The sequence below is a fragment of the Notothenia rossii genome (assembly GCF_949606895.1).
Source record: "Notothenia rossii genome assembly, chromosome: 8".
In the NCBI taxonomy this organism is placed as follows: Eukaryota; Metazoa; Chordata; class Actinopteri; order Perciformes; family Nototheniidae; genus Notothenia; species Notothenia rossii.
The window spans coordinates 78,617,759-78,631,892 of record NC_136906.1 but is presented as its reverse complement, the minus strand read 5'-3'; the positions used below and the strand labels follow the sequence as shown (position 1 = coordinate 78,631,892).

Sequence of the window (14,134 nt, the reverse complement as noted above, 5' to 3'; positions counted from 1 at the left end):
CCTTAGTATGTACTATTTACAGACACTTCCGTTAATCCCAATATCTTTTTTTTTAAATCTTGGGATAAAAAATATATATATATCCTAATACTAAATAAATAACAATCATTACACTTTCAAGCAAACTGAATAAAGCACAATATATAGAAATTGAACAAAATGTATACCATTTTTTCCATACAAGTGCATTTATTTCCTTTTTGCTAATGTATAAAGTGCATTTAATGATGAAATGAAAAAACTGAACTTTTCTCCCACTGCTGTTGCACCCTACTGGCTCACCTGTCAGTGAGGAAGGAGGAGCCCCCTCCAGGAGGATGTAGCGACTCCGTCCTACACCTCCCACTCAACATTCCCCGCTGACAGGCACTGCCCCAACCTGTAGGAGAACATGCAGTGACAAATATCACCCTCCCAACTTCCCTCCCCCCGAACATGGGGGATTTGAACCCAAAGAATCTGTGGTGGTGGGCAATAATTTTACCCCTCGCTACCTGAGTGCCATACAAATGTTTTTTTTTTAAGACATTTCCATACAATTGTAAAACCCTAACATGAACATACATTCAAGTATGTAAAATAACAGCAACAATAACCTTTTTCTTAACACCATGATGTTAGAGGTCGGGCTGTGTGTACATGTGCGCCTCAAGATCAAATTAGTAGTTATAAATTCCTCCCAATGTTTGCCACTGCTGTTGCACCCTACTGGCTCACCTGTCAGTGAGGAAGGAGGAGCCCCCTCCAAGAGGATGTAGCAACTCCGTCCTACACCTCCCACTCAACATTCCCCGCTGACAGGCGCTGCCCCAACCTGTAGGAGAACATGCAGTGACAAATTAAAAAAAAGTAAACTTTTTTTTTTTTTAAGTGTGTGTGTGTTGGTATGTTTAGTCCAAAAGTCCAGTCCAAAAAGTTCGGTTTTGAGCTTTGAGGAAAGCTCACATGTGCCAGTCAAATTCCTTCAGCTCAGTCACGAGCTTCGACAGTTTTGGAGGAATGTGATGCTGTTTCTTCCCCTTCATCTCAGCCTTGGACCCTCGGTCAGGATTCATTCCAAAGAAAACTCTAAGGAAACAGAAATATGTTTAGCTGCACATGCAACTAAATGAATGAAACTGAACTAAAGAGTAACATGCAGACAAAGCTCAGATACTACTTGTAGTGTGGCTCTACAGGAGTGGAGCCGTCTAAAATAGCATACATTTGTTTTCTCCACCATGCCCGTGTGTGTGTTTCCATCTACAGCTAATGTTGCAAAATACTACTACTACAATAACACTTTGCTCCTGTAAGCTGAGCAACTCAGACAACGTGCTGTTAAAGTCTGCTCATCACCAACATACTATACTGGAAATCTCAGCATAACCCGTGCACCTGTGACTTGTGTGGATATACTGTACGTGCAATGAACGATCTCAGGGCACCGTTAACTCAGTGCATGAGTAGCACAGCTAGTAGTAGTCGCTAGTAGTCACGAGTGCTGAAAGAAGTTGTGACGATTGATAACAAACTTTTAATCTGAAATGTATGTCTAAAATTAATGAACAATGAGTAATGGTCTATTTTGTGACAAAAAAATATATAATTTACATGAGCCGTCAAAAATGGCCGGCGAGTCTGTTGTAAACAGTGCTGTCCGGGAAGATTGTTTCAATGACAGTGGGACCTCTTTCTGGTCCCTCTGAACCCGTTCTGGATCACCACTCCTCGGTGGTGGTAATAGGTTTGCATTTGAGAATACAAACATTATGCACCTTTACAATATGAATTAACAAAACTATTATTTTGTGCTGACAAACTAGGCTATATAGTGTATTTAGTGACTTTTCCTGTCATAATCACCACTGTGACATAGCCTACAGCAGCCTACTGTAGCAGCCTCTATATTTTATATGTAAAATGTCTTGGTATTTGCTACATTTATCGTGGAGTTGTGTGTTTGTTAAACATACATATACAATTTAGAGGTGACAGTGTGCGGTGTTATAGTTTGTTAAATGCACAGGTGAACATTTGACAGGAGGAGTTACTAAATCCACAATGGTTTTGGTTATTGGCTACATACTATAGGTGGATCATGTTTGTTTGTATTCTCATAATGCAGACCAATTCACATAATCACGATAGGCGAGTTGTGATCCAGTGCACAAAGACGGAGGTCCAGATTTCATTGCAGCAGCTTTACAGGCAACCAAGGTAAAGAGGGTTGATTTATTTGCATCGATTATGATTGTACACAGTCTATATACATTTTAGTCACAAAATAGATAACATAGTTGCTCAATTTTGATTTCACACATACAACCACTGCATTAAAACTGCATCTAAATTTGCTACTTTCAATATCGCAGTCTACTTGTCAGATTTCAGTCAATCTTAAGTGTGACACAACCACTAAGCTCATCTGCAACAAGAGCACAGGCGTCAAACGTTGAGTGGAGTGGTAACTGTGACACTCGGTGCAAATGTACACGTTACACAACAAGTATTAACATTGGGGCATGAATCCTGGTATGGATTTTGTTATATTAGTCACAAAAGCAGCTCACATAGAATAGCCTAAATGTGTGTCTTTGGTTAAAGAGATAGCTCAGAGATAGTTGTTAGGAATATTGTACATGTTTTCCCAATCACCCAGTGTCAGAGCCTAATAAATGCCAAATGCCTTAGGACAGACCTTTTCTATGTACTTGGTGTAGTCTGAAGTTATATGAAAGAGCATGGGCCTTCAACAGGAAGCTGCAAAATGTGCTGCCTGTGTTATAGGAACATTTATTAAGTATTGAGGGTTTAAGTGATTATATGTTTGATAATACACATTAACATGAAACAAACAATAGAAAAGATCATGTGTAAGCAAACAAACTTTACACAACACTGGTGATAGTGCTGTCAAACAGGTCTATGAACTCTATGAAAAAGTTGAATCTGCAATACAATTTTAGGCAGTATTTGGGTCCCTGGTTCATCTCTCTCAGCTAAGGGGTCCTTGGACTGAACAACATTGAAGACCCCTGTCAAAGAGCAATGAATATCTTGGCTCGATTGTAGAGTGTCAATGGGATCAAAACATATAATATATATTATATTTAATAATCATGATCCCATAAGCATCCTGGAATTGAGCACAACTATGCTAGTAATCTAAGGGACGATGAGTGGATACCTTTTTACATGCTTTGTCTGGTGGGAAGCCCTCAGTCTCAGAATTTGAATACCCCAGCTTATACATTTCAAAACAATGAGCTGCTTACCTTTGCATGAATTCCAGGGTAAGAGACATCTCCTTTGGATATTCAATGTTGCAGACATAAAACAAGCAGAAAGCATAGCTCAGGGCCACAATGGGGGAGGTGATGTGGTCATTCACAACTTCCTGATCAACAGCAATCTGGAATAGATGGTCACCTTAAACATAGATCACAAAAACAATATGTATTAGTAATTTAAAAAAATAATAACGTACACACGTGCCAAATCTTCCATACTCAGCCCAAACACAGGTTATGGTAAGAACAAGCAACAAATACTTTGAAAAGGTATTCTGCATTTAGTTTGTCAGACTTTACATACAAGTGTACTTAAATTTAAAGATTTTGGCCCTAATCAACATAGTTCTGAGCACCATTTACAAAACAAAATCAACCAACTCTATACCTTTTCATCACAACAAATCGTCTCATCAGTAAACCTAAGAACAAATGGAGAACATATCTCCAAGCTTGCTGGGATGCAAAAATGATTCAACTACAAACCTCTGATTAGGATGCATGGGGTACAGGGGAGGCTGAGTTCAGCATCTGCGGAGTACTGTTTTCGAAAAATAAAACAACAAAGATACACATATGAATGTGTTGATTTTATGTTTCCAATGTACGCAAACACACAGTCAGGCAGGCAAATAGACCATCTGCCAGCGTCTGTATCACAGGCAACCATAGACAATAATGTTAATAGTAGTTATAAAAAAATATTGTTTACACAAACATAATCGATTAATGTTAGGATCAGAATCCTTTTCGGTCAGGGGGGGAAAGTCTGTCCTTACAAGACCTTGTTCTATTAGGGGACAGCATTTGGTCCTCCAAGACAGAGGAGCTCTGCCGGGATGGAAGTGTATAATTATATGAGGGATTTTCTCCTGGTCGGGAAAATAAATCAAGGATTTTACTGATTTCCTTTTATCTTCGTTTCCAGGAGAGATGGTTTACCAATTTCGATATTATCAGCAGCGCAAAGTGGGGTTTAAAATCCATAAAATGTACCTCATTTTTGCAGAAAAGGTGATCAGGGTTTTCCTTGAAGTATCTCACAATGCCACAGATCAGCTGTACTGGACCTTCACCCATCTTCATCCCTTTGGTGTCAAGGAAGTTGTTGATGCCCGGTTCTTTTTTGGAAAGCTCCTGTGCCAGCTTGTTTTGTAACGAAAAGCCAAGGAGTCTAGATGCATGATCAAACAGGTGAGCAGCTTCAAAAAGAAATGGCCACTCTTCCTTTAGGACCTTTACATTGGTTCCGTCGTTGATGGTTTCACGCTGGATGGGATATGTTTCAGCCATCAGTTTTCGAAACAGATGACTCCTAAAGATATGAGGCAACAGTTAATCAAACTAATAAATTCAATCAATAATAAAACAAATGATCAATATAAATACAGATAAATCAATTTCGGGTGAAAATAGCTGATATACAAGCGCACAACGAGTCCCATTGTGAACTTGTAGATCAGTTATTTTTTGTTAGTTATACAAAACCAATTTGAATTGATATACCAAAAATAAATCAAACTCAAATATTAGCCTCTCAATTACTCAATCAAAAAGTAATCCATACATACACAAGAACATAATGGATGGTTGGAGCCCTACCTGAGGATCATGGGTTTTGAAGGCACTTTTCAATTCATTTCGTTTTGACAGCAGTTCTGCTCTACTCTCAGTTCCCTTTACAGCAACATCCCACTCCACACATCCATAACGATCGGAATTTCTTGACTTTTTCTTCCGCTGAACTTCACCCTCTCCACCCTCTGCTCGCCTCTTTCCTGGGGTTGATGTTCTCTTAATATTTTCAACTCTGTTTTCTAGCTGGGTAAAGAGAGGACCACAACCATCTTTTGCAAACGGCATATTTCCAAAGGGCTCTGTCTGTTTGAAAGACAGAGGATATTGTCCTACAATGTTCTTGGCGATTTCCATCAGCTTGGATCTACCAGGTCTTCCAGGGTGTTTATGGAGGTAATCATCAACAACGATCCGAACCATCTGTAGTCTTTCTTTCGACTTTACCCATTTCTTTTCACCCAACACATCCATGAGCTTTGAGGGCATTTTGTGCCATGGTATGGAATATGGCTCACAGGATGGGGAGTGGGCAGATGGGGTATGGGCAGGTGGTGCTTCAGGTGGTGTTGGGGACAGATCATCACTCTGTGGCAGAGGTGTAGATGTAGGGCCAGGGCCAGGGCTTCTGAACTGTGGTGCAGCTTGTGAATCTATGGATGACATACCCCATAAATTAACCACATCACCAATGCTACTAATTAATTAATACAGTGGTTTTCAATGTCCGTTGGAGACCACCAGGGGTACAAATGGACCCTTAAGGGTCTGTGAATTTGTACAGACAGTATACAGGGTTGGGCAATATATTGATATATCATATGAGATTATTGAATAGGATTTTGGGTATCATATTGTGATACCTGTTGTGTTTTCCTGATTTTAAAGAATGAACTGAACTTACCCAACTGTTAACATTACATAGTCATAAATACATAATGGTGATATTTGATTTTGTCGGTGTTGTCCACCCCTCAGTACTGTGCAGATTAGGGTTACAAATAAAAAAACTTACCTCCTTGGAAAGCCTTAACGAGTCTTCTGCACTGAATGAGTGGCAGAGTGTCCTGAATGTCCGGGGCATCCACAAGGATCAGGTCATCTTCACATTGAACTCCTAATTCCACCAGTCTAGCCATGAGTGCATCCATCTTATCACTACTGAGCGATGGTATGGCTTTCTTAACCACATCTTTCACAAGCTCCATGTTGGCATGTGTTTAAGAGGAATGAGCAACCTCGCACCTCTCTGGTAAGAAGAAAGTGGATAATAATCATTAAGTTTGTCCAGATTTTGGCAGCTGTATTGACCGCAGTGTTTGGGGGGAAAACACTGTGCCAATGGAAGCTAACGGGAAGCTAACGTTAGCCCGCGTCCTTTTGCAATACTACTTTTAATCCAGATGTAACCACAACATAACACACACACCTTCAAATGTCAACGAAGCCTATCGAATATATATTAGTCGATATGATACTATTATAGCTGTATTGACCGCAGTGTTTGGGCGGAAAACACTGTACCAATGGAAGCTAACGGGAAGCTAACGTTAGCCCGCGGCCTTTTGCAATACTACTTTTAATCCAAATGTAACCACAACATAACACACACACACCTTCAAATGTCAACGAAGCCTATCGAATATATATTAGTCGATATGATACTATTATAGCTGTATTGACCGCAGTGTTTGGGGGGAAAACACTGTACCAATGGAAGCTAACGGGAAGCTAACGTTAGCCCGCGGCCTTTTGCAATACTACTTTTAATCCAAATGTAACCACAACATAACACACACACCTTCAAATGTCAACGAAGCCTATCGAATATATATTAGTCGATATGATACTATTATAGCTGTATTGACCGCAGTGTTTGGGGGGAAAACATTGTGCCAATGGAAGCTAACATTAGCCCGCTGCCTTTTACAATACTACTTTTAATCCAAATGTAACCACAACATAACACACACACCTTCAAATGTCAACAAAGCCTATCGAATATATATTAGTCGATATGATATTATTATAGCTGTATTGACCGCGGTGTTTGGGGGGAAAACACTGTGCCAATGGAAGCTAACGTTAGCCAGGTTGGAAAGATACTAATAAAACAACAACACACAAACCTGCGAAAATAAACTAACCATAAATACAAACTTTACCTATCAATTCAATGAACTGGCCAACTTTTGCACGGGGGGATACTGCTTAAGGACTATATTCTAACTGGGGCCAGTTAGAAGAGAGTTACCTGCCAGACGTACACGTAATAAAACAAATATTTAACATTAACACAAATGTTATGTTTACCATAAATGTCCTTTTTGATTAAGAAATGAGGTTCCATTCCCAAATTAAACACAATGAACCAACCTACCGAGCAGACTTTCAGGTTCACTTTCAGTGCGGGATTCCTGTAATGGCGGCCACAGATATTTTTTACCGTGCAAAAGCACCCACAATGCAATGCGCAACCAGTGTTGCCAGATTCTGTGAGGGACACAAACAAGCCACAAGGTCTAGAGAAAATAAGCCCAAAAGAAGTGAAGTGGGCCACATGAGCACTTTAAACCTATACAGCAACTATTAGAAAATAGCAGATCACAACGTGCCGCGACGCGACGCGTTGTGAGCTTGTAGACCTGCTATTTTCAAATAAAATCTTGGGGGAAACTTATAATAAGCAGACCTGGCAACGCTGTTTTCAACGGCAAAAGTAATGTAAAAGTCGATTACAGTACTTAAACAGTAAAATTGTACACCACATTGGCCATCATTTTACGGATTTTTCTTAGAGTGTATTTATAAATATATTTGCATTTCTTCAGTTACGAAACAAACTTACAAAGCCTAAGATGGAAACATTTAAGATTAACTTCGACCTCCGGGGGGTCTTACTATGGAGGAGTGGATTGAGCAGTGCCTATCTCAAGAAAGCACCTAAACGACGACATGCAGAGCTACGTGAAGAGCCGGTAGACTAACTGGAAAAGTAGGGTTGTCGACCCTCCGCTTCGCGTCGGGCCGAACCACGCCCCTTAGCTGTGATATAATGAGCATATACCACGGCCTGTCGTGAGCTATTGCTTAAATATATATATTGTATAAAAATACAAAAGCATTGTATACAATTTAAACCAATCAATGTTGTTTAATTAACAAAGATAATCTGGTGTTTTTGAGTTGATGAGTAGTGCAGATATCACTGTAAAATCAATCGACAGTAAGGAGAATACTTACTTCCGGGTGTAAAATCCTCCGTTATCCAATGGGAATGGACGCTCACATTGCCTTTAAGGGCAGCCGACATGGACCGATGCGGTGCTTCCCTGAGCGTCAAATACCGCCGCCGATGGGAATACATTGCAATCAGTTGAAAGCTCTTTGTGTCCGTTTATGAAGCTGAAGGAGACTCGGCGTGTCAAAACTGCACGCCACGGGGCACTGACCAAGCGTCGCTATTGGACATTCAGGGAGTGAGACTGTGTTGCATTCACACATGAGAGAGTGTTTGTGTTTGTGTCTGCAGAGATCTGCTTCTCAGTGTGAGAGGACAGTAGTGACCTCCACATGTTGGGAGGATCTCTGCTGCCTCCTACTGGTGAGAAATAAAAGTGTTTGAAACTAAAGACAGCTGAACAAGAACTCCTTTAAAAGAGTTTATTTTCACCTGAGAACGTTTTTTATTTCCAACACAAAACTCCAAACACAGCTAAACATATTTCACTTAAAAGGTGTTACATGGAAATACATCTGCAGTCTGGTAAGGCTATTAGGTAACTTGATTTGGTAAAATACAACACAATCAAATATACTAAGGAAAATGCAATATTCCATTTAATGATATAACTAAACAACGGTTAATTAAACCAAGCAAGAATTCATTTAAAAAAAAACATTTTGCCCATGCTCTAATTATTAAGAATACAGTAAATCTCCAACATGTCTGAACCTTTTTCACAACCCACCTCTAGAGGGACTCACATGTTTTCATAAAGCTGCTGCTGTACTCTCACTTTGCTGCATTTAAGCCAAAGAAAGCAAAAACAAGGTTAATATAAATCTGATTAAACTCTGCTAGCTGTGCCCTTAAACTCTACATCTTTGATCCAAGCGATCAAGCTATTGATTTAAACATTACATCGGTTTCTTTCTCTGTTTGTTGACGGTGGCGTAGAGGAGGCTGGGATCAGTGGAGGCAGCAGAGGAAGAGGAGGGAGCTCTCACAGTGCTGTAGGTCACTGCATCATCTTCATCATCATCATGAAGGCTGTAACATATGAGGAGGTGATGTTTGACAGCAGTGGACTCTGAGGGGAGTTGATGTTGTTGATCAGTCACACAGAGGCAGAAGGCTCTCCATCGTTTTCATAGTCCACCTCATCTTCATCTTCATCAATCTGCTCCTGTCAACATGGAACAAAGACATGGTGAAAACACAGATCAGAGCTGGACAGTAAGTACATTTACTCTTTAAGGTTTTGTATTTAAGAGAGAGAGTATTTACTTGAATAATTCCACTCGTCACGATCTGTCTGTGTTTTCCTGTTTTATTTTTATTTTCCACAACATATTTCTGGGTGGGGCTTTCGGCAACAGTTCTACATTGGTTTGAATCCTACTTAAAGGACAGGTAACTACACATCTCAGTGGACAAATATGACATGTGGGGTTCCTCAGGGCTCTGTCTTCGGGCCTCTTCTCTTTAACATCTACATGCTACTACTGGTTGCATTTCATTTAATTATAAGCATTATAAAGAGGTGTTGATTTAACTACATTTAATATTCTATGAATGTGTCATACTCACTTAACGGGAAGAAACTCAGCTAACTGACGATATGAACCATTTACCGAAACAAAGCACAAGTCTCACAGGAAGCGTCTAAATTAGCCCTGAGAAAATGCTTCCGCACTTAGCACAGAACTCTAGGTATAAATACTTACTTACTACGGATCTGCACAAACAAGATAGTAGCTAGCAAGCTGAGATTCCACAGATTCTAGAGGTATTAGTATCATCACTGAGCGATCAGAACTTGCAGCATGGGAAGCAAACACAGACATCACAACACGTAGCTTTATGGAGCAAAAACGGGAGAAATGTCTTACCAATTGCTCTTTCTGATCAAAAGCTTTGTTCAATGGCATTACAACGAGAAAAACGCGGTTGAAGGTTAATCCATAGGTTAATCCAATGTGTCTGTGTCACTTTGAAATGATTTCTGATAATCCATCATTCAATTTTTATGGCAAAAACTGAGTTTTCATATTAGCTGCTATGATAGCTGAGTGTATGACAGCTTCCTGTTTTGGGTATTCTGGCTACGCATCACCTGGGTGAGATTTTCACGGCGGTGATGATGGCCATGGCCGTCGTAGCCCCTCAGAACAGTGGTTTCTGAACTGCATTATGCTGCATTCACAACGGACGCGATGCGAATATTCGCATTGCTCTAAACGGCTGGAGTTTCACCGTGGGCGGGGCTTATATCCATGTAAATACTGTGGTGGAAACCAACTGCGACAAAATGTACCTATTTTACCGTGATTTAATTGTAATACATGTTTCAAAATGATGCCAAAGTAACTAATGACGGTTAGTAAAAACCATGCTTTAATGCTTTGACAAGTGTGCACAAACAGACACACACACACACACACGCACAGACTTTTGCATTTCAAAGTATTGCTTGTTCATACAACCCTAGAAGGCTGTTTCTTCTGCTCTGAAATGGAATATATTTGTTACATATTAATAGAATTTTAGATTTGATTTTGGATTTGTAAATGTAGATGGAAAACATACCAAACACTAATAATTCAAAGTAAAGTATTTCATTTTATATACGGTAATACTATCATTATTTACTTTTATAAATAAAGACAGTGGGCCTGTTATACTGAGTGATATATATTTTATATTCTACAGTAGAGAATGACTAGACTACTGTAGTTTAGTAGATATCTACAAACAAAGAGTCGATATTTTTCTAAAACCATTTAGTGCTTCACATAATAAAATACACAACGGCTGTAGCCTGAGTATATGCTTTAGGAGCTGTAGGTGCGTGTGGTACAGTGTGTAGGTGTGTGTGGTACAGTGTAGGTGTGTGTGTGGAACAGTGGATAGATGCGGCGGACAGACGGGTCTCAGTTGGTTTGTTGTCCTATGCTTACTTTTAATACTTGTAAATAAAACTTTTGGCCCGTAATTTCAATTCCCCATTGTAGCGACCAGAGAGAGGGGGGGGGGGGATATATCCAGTCTCTGATAGTCTTACGTTATTATGAGAGTGCTCTGTTTGATTCTGAAATTGTATATATTTATATAAATATATATATGTGTGTGTGTGTGTGTGTGTGTGTGTGTGTGTGTGTGTGTGTGTGTGTGTGTGTGTGTGTGTGTGTGTGTGTGTGTGTGTGTGTGTGTGTGTGTGCCCTAATCTGTAGCCTGTTATTGTCTCATTATACCGCACTGTGAATGAATCAAAGTAAATATATAAGTGGTCATGAACACATCTGTCAATCAGACAGAGGGCTGCTGTGCCTCCTGTCATCATTAATGGACGTCTCTTTAAAATGACCGCTCAGAGGAGAGGAGTTCTCATTTCTCTACCCGCCTGCTGCTTCCCCTCCTCTCTCCTCGGCTCCCCTCCTCGGCTCCTCCGCTCGCATCTCCTGTGGGCGGGACTAAGTCTTGAGGATAGGAGTCGAGGATAGGAGTAGAGGAGGCGAGTTAGAGAAATGAGAAAGGGCCCCGGTTCTGGCCTGTCTTGCAGTAGGCGGGATCCTGGAAGGTCGCCAAAGGACCTGTGAAGGTTCCCACACGGGCAACGTTTTGAGAGCCGTGTTGTGTACTTGGTCTTGGTGCTAATAAACGCCTGTGTTCAACCCAAACCCTGCTCTTTCCGTCCCTCTTTGAACCCTGTGTGAGCGGAGAGGCTCACAGTGATCATCATGATGAAATCCAAAAACACACTTCTCATTCACCTGTTGACTCAACTCAAACCTGAAAATGATTCTTATCTTGTATCGTCTTCTGCCTGTCATATGTCCACTGCTAATAGGAAAAAATATATTTACATCATCTCATCCAATGTTTATACTCACAATGTTGTCCTCCAACTGTGTTTTGTTCTCTGAAAAGAAATCAAAGAGACAAACATGTAGACTTCGACCGGTTTCAAATCCAGGTAACTTTTATTTATTCACTTTTTCTTCATGTGTAATTGCCCTCACCTTTAGCTCTTGTCCACATGTTGACTGTAACCACGGTGATGATGAGAGCTGCTAAGCCCACAGACACCAAGATGAGCCTCAAAAGACCTGGAAGAGAGAAGTTAGAAGAGTTCCATATACTCAGAGGTTTTGATCTCTTTGTCTTTAAACTCTGAATCAACAACATGTCTTTTCTAACTGTCTCTGTTCTGTTCAGTCTCTACCTGGATTTACTGGTTTGTTATCTTGTCCTGTTTGAAAAACCATATAGTGTACAGTTTTAATAACAAAACATAATGGTCATCATAACAGAATGATGGGATGTTAAGACCTCAGAGAAACATATCTGTTGTAATTATTCACATCAGGATGAATGATTTTAAACAGCTCATCATGTTATCCCCTGAGGACAGAAGAGAAACAGCTGTTCCCTTCTGTTACCATCAAACACTTCACACGTAAATAAAGTTCACCTTACCTGGTTTTATGTTGTTTTGAACTGGTGTTGTTGTTGTTGTTGTTGTTGTTGTTGTTGTTGGTTTGGTCGTTGCTGGTTTTGTTTTCATACCTGAGCAGATGAACACAATTGAACAAACTATTTATTCTGAAACTTCCATAAAATAAAAAAAATGTAAGTCATTTTCATCAACAGTAAAAAGTGACTTTAAACAGTTCATCATGTTCTCACCTGAGGACTGAGGGCTGAAGGTCTGCACGTTGGCACCATGTCTTACTTCACAAGTAAACAACTTAGACCTTGATGTGTTACTAAAATGAGAAGTCTGAAATGTCACAGAGGCAGAGCAGGAAGACTGTGATGTCTTTATCTCTCTGTGATCTTTATCCACATCTTGACCCTGAAGCAGCCACTTCACTGAGAGTCCACAGTCTCCATATCTCCCCACAGAGCAGCTTAATGTCACCTCATCATTGCTCTGATGTTCAGTCACTGAAGATGGAGATATTGTGAGAGAAAGACAACAAGAGTAACATTAACTTCATCACTGTAATCGTTATTATTTTAATGTTTTAGCATATTGTTTTAACAAGACAGTTTGAAAACATTATGATGTAAATACTCACTGGTAACAACAGACAGATGAACAAGAGAGTGTGGACTTTGATATTTTCCTGATCTGAACTGTCTGCAGAGGTAACCTCCAGCATCCTCCTCTGTGACCTTCTTTATAACCAGAGAACATTTCTCTGTAACTCTCAGTCTGTCTGATTTAGCTTTGGCTTCTTTGTGAATCTGTCCGCCTTCAAACAGCGTCACAAAGCTTCTTGAATCACTGAAGAGCCAGGTAGTACTCTTACACTCATCCTGATCATGTATCACATTGTCAAAAGGCAAAGTGACTTCATCTCCAGCTCTGACAATGGGGGAGTATAGTTTCCCAGCTGCAGCTGTTGGGGAAAAGCAGAAATAAATATAGACGTCATAAATGCTGACAGAATAATGATGTATTATATAAAAAGGTAAAGAGTTAGAGTTCTGGTTGATCTGTTTAATGAATCTTTTAACGACACATTCAAACCAGAGTTAATTACAGATCCACATCACTAACTGAAGTGTTCATAGTGAGTGTGACGATCACTTTAAAGAATATTGCTATGTGGGTTTTAGTGAGCAAGAGTTCACTAAAGTCACCACGTTACAAACACAACTCATCACTCTCAGTTAAAGGAACAGTACGTAGTAAAGTACCGTTAGTGATATTAAAGCTGTTTTATTTCATGTACTTGGTAAATGGTGAATGGACTGTATTTATAAAGCTCTTTATCCAGTCTCTCACCCCCTCAAAGAGCTTTACATACATTAGAGACAGAGAGAGACAGAGAGGGACAGAGAGGGATAGAGAGAGACAGAGAGGGACAAAGAGAGAGGGACAGAGAGGAGACAGAGAGAGACAGAGAGGGACAGAGAGGAACACAGAGGGAAAGAGAGAGACAGAGAGGGACAGAGAGGGAAAGAGTGGAACAGAGAGGGACAGAGAGAGACAGAGAGGGACTGAGAGAAACAGAGAGAGACAGAGAGGGACAGAGAGGGACAAAGAGAGAGG

The 14,134-nt window shown here is 40.2% G+C and overlaps 1 protein-coding gene across 1 annotated transcript; it reads right to left on the bottom strand.

The window, feature by feature from the left end:
• Positions 1 to 464: 464 nt before the first annotated feature.
• On the bottom strand, positions 465 to 7,577 carry LOC307016949 (uncharacterized protein). Its single transcript, XM_079646339.1, has 6 exons — positions 5,863 to 7,577; positions 4,875 to 5,500; positions 4,269 to 4,587; positions 3,759 to 3,813; positions 3,258 to 3,411; positions 465 to 1,068 (listed from the first exon to the last, which is right to left on the bottom strand). The coding sequence occupies exons 2-6, from the start codon at positions 4,883 to 4,885 to the stop codon at positions 942 to 944; spliced, it is 666 nt and encodes a 221-aa protein (XP_079502465.1). The 5' UTR covers positions 4,886 to 5,500; positions 5,863 to 7,577; the 3' UTR covers positions 465 to 941.
• Between the last annotated feature and the right edge of the window lie 6,557 nt (positions 7,578 to 14,134).